The following is a 13,509-nucleotide window of genomic DNA, read 5'->3' as shown; positions in this document are numbered from 1 at the left end:
AAGGAGGAAGTGGTGCTTGTGGTTATTCTGTTCCTCTTGGATGAAACTGCATTGGATGTGGCTCATACTGCTGCCACATACATGCTTATGGCAGTGACTCATACATGCTCATTGCATGTAGGCTATTATATGGCAAAGAGGTGTGTATTTTATGGAAATAGATAAAAAGTGATAGAGTGTGAGTGAATGAGAGAGAGAGAGAGAGAGAGAGAGAGAAAGAGAGAGAGAGAGAGAGAGAGGGGGAGGGAGGAGCCCTAGCAAACCCTTTAAAGGATTAGTTCACTTTCAAATTAAAATTTCCTGATAATTTACTCACCCCCATGTCATTCAAGATGTTTATGTCTTTCTTTCTTTAGTCGAAAAGAAATTAAGGTTTTTGATGAAAACATTCCAGGATTTTTCTCCATTTAATGGACTTCAATGGAGCCCAAACAGTTGAAGGTCCAAATGTCAGTTTCAGTGCAGCTTCAAAGAGCTCTACATGATCCCAGACGAGGAATAAGAGTCTTATCTAGAGAAACCATCAGTCATTTTCTTAAAAAAAAATTAAAAATGATTTAACCATAAATGCTCATCTTGAACTAGCTCTCTTCTTCTTCTTTGAATTCCAGCAATGTAGACGCTGCTAAGTGTATTACTGCCCTCCACAGGTCAAAGTTTGAACTAATTGTTATATACTTGCACTAGCATATTGTATATGACAATTTAGTTCAAACTTTGACCTGTGGAGGGCAGTAATACACTTATCAGCATCTACATTGCTGGAATTCAAATAGAGAAGAAGAGAGCTAGTTCAAGATGAGCATTTATGGTTAAAATGTAAAAAAAAAATTCTTTTTTAGAAAATAAGCGATGGTTTCACCAGATAAGACCCTTATTTCTTGTATGGGATCATGTTTAACGCTTTGAAGCTGCACTGAAACTGTAATTTTGACCTTCAACCGTTTGGGCTCCATTGAAGTCCACTATATGGAGAATAATCCTGGAATGTTTTCATCAAAAACCTTGATTTCTTTTCGACTGAAGAAAGAAAGACATGGACATCTTGAATGACATGGGGGTGAGTCAATTATCAGGAAATTTTAATTTGAAAGTGAACTAATCCTTTAACAAGAATGTCTCTTCCTGTTTACACAATTTATGGCACAGTAGAGGATGTGGCAGAATTTGCCTGAACCTTAATTATATTACACATTTATAATAATTTATTGTTTAAACAGTATAAATACTATATAAAAAAAGAAATGTGTAAAAAAGAAATGTAAATGTATATATATATATATATATATATATATATATATATATATATATATATATATATATATATATATATATATGTGTGTGTGTGTGTGTGTGTAAATAAATATGTGTGTATAAATATATTATTATTATTATTATTATTATAATTGATTATTATTCATATAAAACAATAGAAATAAAATAAAAAAATATTAAAAATAAAGGATAAAACTACTAGATATTTATACTGTTCGTGTTTTTAACGTCGCTTCAATACTCAGTATTTGCATATCTAATAAATTAAGATAAGCGGATGCCTAGTAAAAAATCGTGAAACAGATTTGGTAGTGTTTTGAGTGAACATTACTCGGGCGTGTCTTTCCCACACTCAATCACAAAGTCACTCATTCATGTGGGGTGGGTTAGTAGAGTTAGTTTTTTCTTTCTTCAAACTATAAGTACCAGACGGAGGCGTTGTGTGACATAAACAAAGAGGTGAGCGTTTTTAGGATTGTAACTGCTTATTTATTTTATATTTCTTAACAGTTACATCTGTAAAAATCGTTAATACACCGCTCTGCTTTCTGCGTTTGAATTGTAAATACGTTAAAAGTGAGTTTTCGAGCTTTGCGATCAACACACAGCGCGCTCGCGCACTCTTCTTCCAAGTAAAGCAAAAAAATTAAACTGTGGTTGCATTTTGAACTAGTCGTTGTAAAGATTTTATTTATTGGTATATTATCTATGTATTCATTAGGTAATTGTGAGCAAATAGTATGTTTTGACAAGTCGCGAGGTGATAAAGTTGGCTAGCTATTTTGATATCTAGCTCTTAGCATTGGTCTTGTGTTTACCCCAGAAACAAAACAAATATTATAGAATTATTGTAGTGACGGTGTTCCCTGCATTAACTTTTGCAAAATCTCCTAAACGGGAACATTAACTGTTGTGGAAGACCGAGGGTTGCCTTGGCCGTAGGTTTTAAAGTGTAAACTGACAACTTTGCTAATCAGTTAGCCGTTCAGCTAACTAGTAGGAAGAAGTAGTGCTTGTGAGCCATCTTGTGTGTGTATTTGCGTGTAATCCATAGGTGTAATCGCTAACGATGTCTGATTACTGGACGGATATATTCCCTTATGAGTAGTCTGTGGAGCACTAAAATATTCTGTGGTCACATCTGATGTGATCATCAAAAGAAAACACAAACTACACGGAATTATTGCTGAAATATCTTCAGTGGTTTTCCAATGATCTGTTCGCAGCTCTTGGTACCACTTGGCAGGTGATGCAAATAGGAGTTATAAACTTAACTCTTTAACCCGAGAATTTTATCCAGCTGTTTTTAAATGGTTAGCAGGACCATTTGACATAAAATATTAGCTTTACATACCCCTCAGATTATTCTTTTAAAAAGAGTAATATTCAATAATTTAAAAACAAATTTAAATTTTTGCATTTCTCGATTAATGGTTTGTGAACTCCAATTTTGGGTCTACAAGAAAGTAAAGTATGTTAAATATTACTGGAATTAAAAGTCAATCTTATCTTTAACAATATTTAGTTAAAAATCCATTTAAGTCAAAAGGGTCTGCTTGCCTAAAAACCTTTAAGAACTTTTAGGGAAGTTTGTTTTTGTTTTTTCTGTAAATGCACTCATTTGGAAATTTGTCATTACTGTCATGACTGGAAGTACACTACAGACTTCTCTCTGTATTACCGACAGCTGCTTGAAATTTGTAATTGAACTCTTTTGCAATTGATTAATCCTGAGGATGTGATGTCATTTGGGTGAATTTATCAGATCAGCATTATCTTTAACACTTCTATGCATCAACATGCATTTCATATGAACTTCTGTTAGTGCACATTTTGAAGTTAACAATGTAAAGATCTCTCTATCTCAAATATACTTTTCCTTTGTTCTACAGAAGAAGATGCACTATTACAGATATGAAAATGCAGAGGTCAGCTGTTGCTACAAATACCTCATGTTCAGCTACAACATTATCTTTTGGGTAAGTTGATGACAAATGTTTTGTTTCAGTAAATGCATGCATAATCTCACACAAACATGCCCTCATCTGCAAATCATGTATAAATGCCCACCCTTCCAGTTTGACATTAGATAATGTCCAGTACGGTGTCTGCCCTGCCTATCTTTTATACCACTCTTGCTCAGATAACATGATCTGCTGACTAGCCTGTCATTTCATGTTAATTTGTTCCACTTAGTTGCACACCGTGTGCACAGATGTTTCATACTTTCTGACTGTATTTTCATTACTCGCTTGGCTTTCACAGAAAGTTAACACCCACAGCCGAACCTTTATACATCAAGAGAAAAAGTCAGCCTAACTGACGTCAAGTTTCCATATTGACGTCAACAGGAAACAGATTTACTCTGACATACTATTGCAATAGTTTTTGGTGTCCTGTATGAGGAAGTATGGGAGGAGTTGTAGAGCTCATAACAGATAACAGCTTCTAGCCTGTTTTCCTGTTTTCAATATTGAAATGCCTCCTGAGAAAACAAGTTTTGTTGTTATTACACACTGTTTTGAATATTTCATACCCTGTTTTAGATATGAATTATACATGTAACACTTTATTGTGCATACTTTTAAATAAAGTTGAAAGATTTGTATCTTTAGCATGTTATTTTATACACTACTGTTCAAAAGTTTGGGGTCAGTAAGATTTTTGTTTGTTTGTATTAAAAGTTAATATATTTATTAAAGAGGACACATTAATCAAAAGTGACAGTAGACATTTAGAAAAACATTCTATTTCAAATAATCGCTATTCTTTTGAATGTTATATTTGTCAAAGAATGATTTAAAAAAAAAATTCCACAAGTATGCTACGTAGCACAACTGTTTTCACCAAATGAGCATATTAGAATGATTTCTGAAGGATCATGTGACACTGAAATGTTGCTGAATGCTAAAAATTTAGCTTTTAACATTTTAAAATATTTTAAAATAGAAAATAGTTATTTTAATCTGTAAAAACATTCCACAACATTCCTATTTTTACTGTATTTTTGATCAAATAAATGCAGCCTTGGTGAGTATGAGTGAGTTTTTTTTTTTCTTTTTTTTTCCAAAAACATAAAAAAAAAAAAAATCTTGCTCAACCCAAACTTTTGAACCATGTATTTAAGCTTTTTTTTTATAGAATTACTGTTGTCTAGTTGCTTGGTGTTCTAGACTTTAGTCACATTTAGTGACTAATGCATCATATGTTATAGCCACACACTCTGTCGTTATAGCTTTTTGCTTTGTCTGAACTTGACTATTCTGATGCAACATGTCTTACTGTTTCCTATACCTCTTCTGCTTTTCAGTTAGCTGGAACAGCATTCATTGCAATTGGCTTCTGGGCCTGGAGTGAAAAAGTAAGTTGACATCTGTGTCTGTGAAATTTCCTTTAACTAAGGGTGTGTTCACACTTGCAGTTTGGTTCTCTTGGTTCTTTTGTTCTGGACCAAAAAAAAAGAAAAAAAGAAAAATTTACACGTTCACACTGTCATTTTTAACATTAAACCTAAATATTTAAAAAATAAAATTTAGGATCGCATCTTGTGACCTTATGTCCTGTTTTTGGTACATTTACCTGTCTTTGGTCCGTGTTGCATTCATATTTCAGTCGAACCGCACAAAAGTTCTTTCGAAAGCGAACTTTCACTGTCATCTTTTCAGGGGTACCAGGGTTCGGATGACAGCGTTCACACTTAGTAAAATAAACCGCACTAACGGAACAATTGCATCAGAATTTGTTTTAAATGGGTCATGAATTGAGAAATCAACTTTTCCTTGATCTTTTAATATATGAGGTTATCGTACTATAAGAATATCCTCTAAGTTTTAGAACCGAAAACTTCCTTGTTAATCCAATAAAATTTATTGGATAAAATTTATTGACACCAGACCCAGTGAATGACTGATCCTGGAATGTGCGTATCTATGAGGTGCAATGCCGCCTCCGCAGAAGAAATAAACGCCTACTTCATCATTGCAACGTTAGCCCCGCCCACTGGTGTGCTAGTGAGGTGAGGAGAAAAGAGTGATACAGGACTAAAAATAACCTTTCAAAGGATCCTAATGCTAGGAATATGGTTATTTATTTTCAACAATGTGAATGTCTCAGTTGAGATTTATTTGTATTTGGTACATTTCACTGTGGATTCTTTGGTAAATCAATCGTATTTTGGCGCAGACTTTGCAAAAAGACTTTTACGATATGGACTTGACAGTAATGCAACAACGTGTAAGTAACTGTGTTCATTCTAATGCCTGATCTGATATGTAATGATTCATGTACCATCAGATAATATTTCTCTATGTGTCAATAAATCAAACCAGTGACTAAACGGTCAACTTCACGTTGTTTCTCTTAGTAGGATGAAAATAATCTGTTATTTAAAAGGTGATTAAATTAGATATAGAAAGCGATCAAAGAACGCTCCCCTACAATTGCTGGAGCTGTCAATCAAACAGCTTGAGTTTATTTAGTGACTGAGTTCTGGACTCATGCCAAAACTTCCATTTTATTCAACGAATCTCTTAGTTACATCGTGTCTGCACTATTAGTTATGATGAAAGCATTTGTTAGTGTGCAGAAATTGAGTTGCAATGATGAGGTCACTGCTTTCATGCGCTCAACAACAAGTCGATCGGCTACAATATTCATCACTGCAACCTTTCATGCCATGATCTAAATATAATGCCATAGATTTATTACATTAGCTAACTGTATTCTCTAAATTGTAATGTTGACATGCATTCTCTGTAAAGCTGCTTTGAAACGATATGTGTTGTGAATAGTGCTATAGAAATAAATGAATTGAATTGAATCTAAATGTAATGCTTATAATCAACACTTTTCATGATTAGTTAACCTTGAGAGCTGTAATAGTAAAAGCATGCTAAAAGTTGTCGAGTGAGTAATACCTAGCTATTCATATGCAAAGATGTTAGCCAATCACAGCAGTGGGCGTTTACACTGAAGTCTCACAGCAGACACTTCCCTTAAAACAGAGCTTATAAATAAGAGGGCTAAAATCAGGGTAGGAAAAATGCCTTTTGTTTCTAAATTATGACAATTTTTGATGTATAAAGCATACTAACATTATAAGTGCACCCCAGAAAACATTATAAAACAATAAAAGAACGCAGTTCATAACCCCTTAAATCGAACCAAACCTGGCAAGTGTGAACACACCCTTAAAAATATTTTTCTACTTAGTCAATTAATATTACCAACAAACATAGTGACCTAAACTACATAACTTACTACATACACTACTCTCAGTAAAGATGAACTATTAACCTTGAAAGATTGACCTCAAACTTTTGAATAGTAGAGTGCATTAAATTTTAGTGGCTCATTTTTTTTTTTTTTTTTTTTTTTTTATTCCTTGATTTGCCCACAGGGTGTTTTATCAGATCTGACACAAGTCACGCGTCTACATGGTTTTGACCCAGTTTGGGGAGTGCTTGTTGTAGGCACAGTCACTTTCGTTTTGGGATTTGCTGGGTGTGTCGGAGCACTCCGGGAAAACATCTGCCTCCTTAAATTTGTAAGTTCTCATCCTTTCAATGTGATACTGAGTTTTGCAGTGCCAGACCTGTACAAAATAGGAACTTTATAATGTGTTAGATGTAATTACTTCCCAGACATAAAAATTCACAAATTCTATTTACACTGTCAAATGCTGCTCTTTGAATTTTCACCTTGGTTCTTGACTTTCTCTTTCAGTTCTCTGGAGTCATCGGCTTCATCTTCTTCCTGGAGCTTACGGCTGCGGTATTGGCATTTGTGTTCCAGGGCCAAGTTAGGGAGTGGATCAATGATTTCTTCTTGGCCAATGTGAAGGCTTACAGGGAAGACATTGACCTGCAGAATCTGATAGACTCTCTCCAAAAGCTGGTAAGTCTGAGAGAGTTTTTAAATGTATACCGATTCTCCAATACCAAGTTTTCTGTTTACTCAACATGCCAACCATGAACCACCACATACATATTAGAGGTGAAACCGTTAAATCAAACTTTATGCTTCGCTATTCACTCTTCTGTGTATTTTCGCCAATTATTGTTCAGTTAATTAATGCTAAATTAACAAGCAGTATTTAAACCTGAACAAAACCATAAAGATGATGGAAAAAGTCATGGATACTAATGACTTTTTGAGCAGTTTTCGTGCTAGTACTGAACACATGTCTTGGTTTTGAATTTTATATCTGTTTTCTCAAATAAATATATACATTTTACATTATTTTTGATCATGTAATTTGGGGAATTACAATGCAGCAAATGACTTAATGGGATAGTTCAACCAAAAATGAAAATCCTGTTTACTCACCCTTTTACTTACCCTCAAGTTGATCCAAACCTGTATAAATTTTTCTTCTGTTGAACACAAAAGAAGATATTTTGAAGAATGTTGGTAACCAAACAGTTGCTGGACCCCGTTGACTTCCAAAGTATTTTTTTTCCATACTATGAAAGTCAGTGGGATCCAGCAACTGTTTGATTACCAACATTCTTCAAAACATCTTAATTTATGTTTAACAGAAGAAAGAACATCATGCAGGTTCTGAACAATTTGAGGGTGAGTAAATGATGACAGAATTGTAATTTTTGGGTGAACTATTCCTTTAAAGGTGCAGTAGGCGATTTCTGGTAAACACTTGATATTTGAAATCACCGAAACAAACACACCCTTAACCAAAAGGATCACGCCCTTGATGCTTCCGCCCCTACATTCATGTACACGTTATGCAACACAGGCAAAGACTGTGGTGGAATCTGCTGTTATTGCCACCCGAGGGTATGATGTCATTAATAAGTGAAAGCTATTTTTGTTACTATGATAATTCAGGTTGAATGTCTAATTGTTATTTAGCTCCTCTACTCCTTCGATGGCAAAGTCATCCCTTCCATCCCAAAAAAAACCACACACTGTTTTCTTGAACAGCTTCCTAGATAACACGATAGTCCAAGTAACTAGTATTACCAATGTGACAAGAAACATATTGGGAGTGTGTTATCTCTCTTTTCTGGAACACTTTGGGAGTTGATGCTTGAAATGGGTGGTGGAGGAGGTTTAGATGTTCCAGGGCAAAAAAAATTAAAAAATAATAATAATTAAAATAATTAACAAACAAGCGAAGATGACAAGAGTATATTCAAGCAAAAGACAGCATATCTTAATTCTGTGAAACACAGCAAAACCAACGTTACTCGCATATCGAGAAGAACTAAAGCAACCTCGGTGTCCATTTTTAGGCCTTCCCGTTCCTTAATTCTCTCCAGCACTGGAAAGCTTCTCCGATATTGACGCAGGTCCTACCACTTGCCTGATCGTAACCCTTCTTTTTAAAGTTATATTCCCCTGGCCTTTTCCTCTTTTGTATTTTCTCTTCCTTCTCTCCCTCTATAGTTGTTTGGCTAATGTCGGTCTTGTGCACTGAGCTCTCTCTCCTCCCCCATCACGCCTCTTACTGCTGATTAGATACAAGTGTGTTTTGGCGCTTGATCTGATCCACTTTTCAACAGTGTTTTACAAAAATGCTTACTGCACCTTTTAATGCTTCTAAAAGTGTGGTAAAAGGTGGCCATGGGAAATTTCATCGCCATGGTAACTCACCTTGACTGTTACAGGTTTTGATTAAAAACGTCCTAAATGTACATTTTGTTTTATTCACAGAATCATTGCTGTGGGGCTAAAGACCCCAACGACTGGAATCTGAATGTGTATTTTAACTGCTCACAGAGTAACCTCAGCAGAGAGAAATGTGGAGTGCCCTTTTCCTGCTGCATCAGCGACCCTGCTGTAGGTTCCCCTCTGCTTCACAGCAGCCCTCCACAGAAAGAGTTTTTTTTTTTTTTTTTTATCATAAAAAATAGTTTAAAAGAACCCATTGTGCTTTCAAGTCGAAGGCCGAGCACATTGAAGACTTTCTTTGCTTGTTGTGGCCTTGAAATGCTTCAAGCAATAGTTTAACCTCATGTTAATCCAAACCCATATGTCTTTGTTTAAGAAATTCATTACATTATTCCAAATTTCATGGAACAAAAAAAAAGTAATGTGGATTTGAAACAACATGGGAGTGAACAACATTTTTGGGTGAAATATTCCTTTCACAAGCCAAAAAATATAAGCCCCCCCCCAAAAAATATCTTTTAATTTCTTTGTGTATCAAGCCAATCTGCCAACTTGGTTGCTACCCTCACTACTCTAACTATTATTTAAACATCATGACATTTCTTTTATTTGCAACAAATTTAATTTAATTTAACCTGTGAATTCTTTACAGGATACAGTGGTGAACACACAGTGTGGATATGATGTTAGATCAGCTGGCACAGCGGTAAGTGCATATTAAACAGTTAAACTAGGCATTTCGTTCTTTGCAATTGTGTCATTAATTACTCACCCTCGTGTTGTTCCAAACTCATAAGACCTTCGTTCGTCTTCAGAACCCAAATTAAGATATTTTTGATGAAATCCGATAGTTTTTAAAAAAAATTTTTTTTATCTCCCATAGAAAGCAACGTAATTATTATCATTCAAGGTTCAGGAAGGTACTAAAGACATCGTTAAAGTAGTCGACGTGACTGCAGTGCTTCAACCTTAGTGTTATGAAGCGGCGAGAATACATTTTGTGTGTGCGAAAACAAACAAAAATAATGACTTTATTCAACAATATCTTCTCTCCCCCTGCCTTACTGCTAAGCTGTTTACATCCAGTGCTTCCAGGTTCTACGTCAGAACGCTGGCTGTGTCATGCTGCTCACGTGTTACAGCGTCGGCCAATACTGAGTCGGTGTTCTAACATAAGAGAAGATATTGTTCAATAAAATTGTTATTTTTGTTTTGTTTTTGCTCACAAAAAGTATTCTCGTTGCTTCATAAAATTAAGGTTTTTACTTCTTTTCTGGACCTTGAATGATGATAATTATGTTGCTTTCAATGAGAGATAAAATACGTCTCGGATTTCATCAAAAATATTTTAATTTGTGTTCCGATGATGAACGAAGGTCTTACGAGTTTGGAACGACATGAGGATGAGTAATTAATGACAGAAATTTCATTTTTGGGTGAACTAACCCTTTAATACATGTTCCTATAGAAATGTGAAAGTTGTACAGTGAGTTCCTGATACAGAAAGTAGAATAAATTAAAACACTTCTCAGCTTATGCGTACAAGAAAATGTAGTAGAAAGTTTCTGAAACTAAAGTCAAGTTTTTAAAAGTAATGTCTTTATGCTACAATTCCGATGGCAGCACCATTATCTGTCAGTTTGAAAATTACATTTTCACAAATGGGGGGTATGAACAGTTGTTCTTCTGCTCTCCTCTTGTTATCATTCTCTTTTTGTGCGCTATTGGCAGTGAGAAATTGCAGTTGGGAGAGCAGAATACAGACACTTGTATATTATAATGTGTGGCACAGGACAGTTGCTGTTAGGTAGATGTAATAAAATGCTTTTTAATTAATTGCATACATTTTATTGTCATTTTCTGTCACTTATTTTGTGAATAAACAACACGTACTGTTTTATGTTTCAGTCTCAATGGAGCAACACAATTTATGTCAAAGGATGCATAATAGCTTTAGAGGAGTGGCTTCCACGCAATCTGTATATTGTGGCTGGAGTCTTCATAGTCATATCATTACTACAGGTATTGGATGTGCTTAAAATCATACTGCATGGAAAATATGTTTTACAGCTAGATGTCACCCTCAGCACTTTTATTTACAGAGTAACAGAGTGTCATCTGAATGAATACAAATTTTATGCCCTGAAAAGAAATATCCCTCTGCATGTATAGATTTTTTTTTTTTTTTTTTTTTTTACTCAGTTTTGAAGTTAATCTGAATCTAATGTTGTCTTGTCACTTTGCTATTAGATGGTGGGAATCTTCTTGGCAAGGACGCTGATTGGAGACATTGAAAAAGTCAAGTTTAATTATTACTGAGCTCATGTAACTGGAAGCAAGCAAAAGGCAATGTATGGAACAATATGTGGACCTCCAGTTGTTCTTCTGCATCTTTTTTTTGTGGAGGTCAAGAACATTTGTGGAGAAGAGGACTCTGGGCCATTCACTGGACCACTTTTTCAGCATTTCTAAAGACCACATATTGAATACACAGCTGCCTAAGTTCATTTGGATACTGTCACATGTGTGCCTTCTATCTTCAAGTTTACCTCCAGCCCACTCCTGTTTTTTTTTTTTGTATGTTTGTTTTTTTTAATAGGATCACCATTAACATTTTGTAATCTTGGGACCACTATTAACCAAGCTTGATATACATAATGGTCACAGGGTGTAACCTACAAACTAACCGGAAATGTAATTCTAATAATGAGAAGTAGCAGTCTATACTCAACCAATCTTTAATTATTGAAATGTATCAGTATGGTCCGCTTACACACACTCAAATCTCGCATGTACTTGTTTTTTTTTAAAATTAGTTCAAAAGCACAAAAAGCAATGTCTTTTTGAAGCATGTTTATTTTTCCTTAGATAAGAACAATTGTAAAGCAGTTTTAATGGCAGTTAAATATATCTTTTCTTAGTTCATTGAGTTTAGTTATTTTTGTAACTATTCATGTTAATGCAGACAGAAGATCTGTGTTTAATGCAGAAGAAATATATCAAGATCTGATCAGACTCGCATGCAAACAGAACGTATTGAGAATGCAGTTGTGTAGAAATCAAATACCAGCGAGTCTAGAAGAGAAGGGAGCTGATCTTTTCTTACATCGTACAGGTGCATCAGTATGTGTCCTGTATTTTTACTCATTTATGCTCTTATTTTTCTATTCTGTTAATGATCATTGTAACTGATTGTCGCGCATTTGAATTTGATAATTTCTTACTGGACCTGTGCAGACCTTAAGGAGTCACTGGAGTTTAATGGAAATCACCATATGGTTTCTAATACTGATGTCAACATTGCCTTTGAGATGCCAACACTTACCTCCTTCTATTCTTACCTGATGACTTTATACAAAAAAATCAGGTTGTGCCTTTTCTCTGGCATTGAAGGTTTCATAAAATGTATTGTACCGTGTGTTAGCTAGAGGTTTCTTTGACAGGCATCAGACATTACACACAAAATAATGTTTACTTGATAATTGTACAGGTATTCTCATTTGAAAACTGAACTGCCATTATAGGACACATCCATAATATTAAGTCTTCACACTTGAATTAGCCAAAACACAATATGCATTCTGACATAAACGCAAACATCTGCCTGCCTTCACTCTTCTCTAGCCCAAAGACTTTTACTGCTAGCTTTCCTTTTCATAGTTCTATATAATTTACTTGTATAATATGACCTCTGAAATTCTCATGAATGCAAAAAAGGAAATTGTAAAAAGAAAAAAAAAAAGAATTTAGTTAATCTTCAATTCAGAGTGCACTATTTTGTCCCTTTTTTGGAGTGTCTGTGCCATTGTGTAGTGTTAAAGCTTGGTAGAGTATTTACTGAAATGCAGTAGTTTCCATGATCTTACTGCAAGAGCCTTCTTTTTTAATGAAGGGATGTTTTTTTTGTTGGATTTGTCATTCAAATGTTTTCAAATGTGTGTTGTCTTTCTTTGTAAATATTTTAAGAATTTTCCATCATTTTTATATTCATTAAAAAGTTTGTTGTTAGTTTTCAGCCTCATTGCTGTTTTTTTTTTTTTTTTTTTTTTTTTAAAGAAAATATGCTATTATCAATGTTGAAAACAGTTGTGTGGCTTAATTTCTTTGTGAAAACTGATACTTTTTTCAGGACACTTTGAAAAGAACAGTCTCAAACTTTCGATCGGTAGTGTATATTGCTGGTCTTTTTGTGAACAATTAAAGAGTTAGTTCACCCAAAAATGAAAATTCTGTCATTTATTACTCGTCCTCATGTCGTTCCACACCCGTAAGACCTTCGTTCATCTTTGTAACACAAATTAAGATATTTTTCATAAAATCCGCTTCACAGCTTTACGAATCTTTTGTTTCGAATCAGTGGTTCGGAGCGTGTATCAAACTGCCAAAGTCATGGCCCCCAGTGGTGAACCATTGAAATTTTGAAACACTTATGACATAACAAAGCCTCGTTTACTGAAATCACGTGACTTTGGCAGTTTGATACACGCTCCGAACCACTGATTCGAAACAAAAGATTTGTAAAGCTTTAAAGCTTCATGAAGCAGTGTTTTGAAATCGCCCATCACTAGATATTGTTGAATAAAGTCGTTATTTTGTTTTTTT

General features: G+C 34.7%; 1 protein-coding gene across 2 annotated transcripts; it reads left to right on the top strand.

The window, feature by feature from the left end:
- The first annotated feature begins 1,580 nt into the window (after positions 1–1,580).
- On the top strand, positions 1,581–13,128 carry tspan14 (tetraspanin 14). 2 transcript variants are annotated; one of them, XM_048204655.1, is made up of 9 exons: positions 1,581–1,734; positions 3,168–3,254; positions 4,586–4,636; positions 6,674–6,820; positions 7,000–7,170; positions 8,950–9,075; positions 9,560–9,613; positions 10,816–10,929; positions 11,158–13,128. In XM_048204655.1, exons 2-9 carry the CDS (start codon positions 3,174–3,176, stop codon positions 11,224–11,226), a joined length of 813 nt encoding a protein of 270 aa, XP_048060612.1. In that variant the 5' UTR covers positions 1,581–1,734; positions 3,168–3,173; the 3' UTR covers positions 11,227–13,128. The 2 variants fall into 2 exon arrangements, with proteins under 2 accessions (XP_048060612.1, XP_048060613.1); XM_048204656.1 differs by having other exon boundaries at positions 1,648–1,734; positions 3,171–3,254.
- The last annotated feature ends 381 nt before the right edge of the window (positions 13,129–13,509 follow it).

Source organism: Megalobrama amblycephala, linkage group LG10 (genome assembly GCF_018812025.1).
Source record: "Megalobrama amblycephala isolate DHTTF-2021 linkage group LG10, ASM1881202v1, whole genome shotgun sequence".
Lineage (NCBI taxonomy): Eukaryota > Metazoa > Chordata > Actinopteri > Cypriniformes > Xenocyprididae > Megalobrama > Megalobrama amblycephala.
The sequence above is the reverse complement of the archived record's forward strand: the minus strand, read 5'-3'. Positions and strand labels throughout refer to the sequence as shown.

Bases quoted from the DNA above. Each gene is read 5' to 3' on its own strand.
- tspan14 (XM_048204655.1), top strand. From the start codon at position 3,174: ATGCACTATTACAGATATGAAAATGCAGAGGTCAGCTGTTGCTACAAA. The intron at 9,614-10,815 runs GTAAGTGCATAT...TTTATGTTTCAG, and splicing joins TTAGATCAGCTGGCACAGCG to TCTCAATGGAGCAACACAAT. The intron at 10,930-11,157 runs GTATTGGATGTG...CTTTGCTATTAG, and splicing joins TAGTCATATCATTACTACAG to ATGGTGGGAATCTTCTTGGC.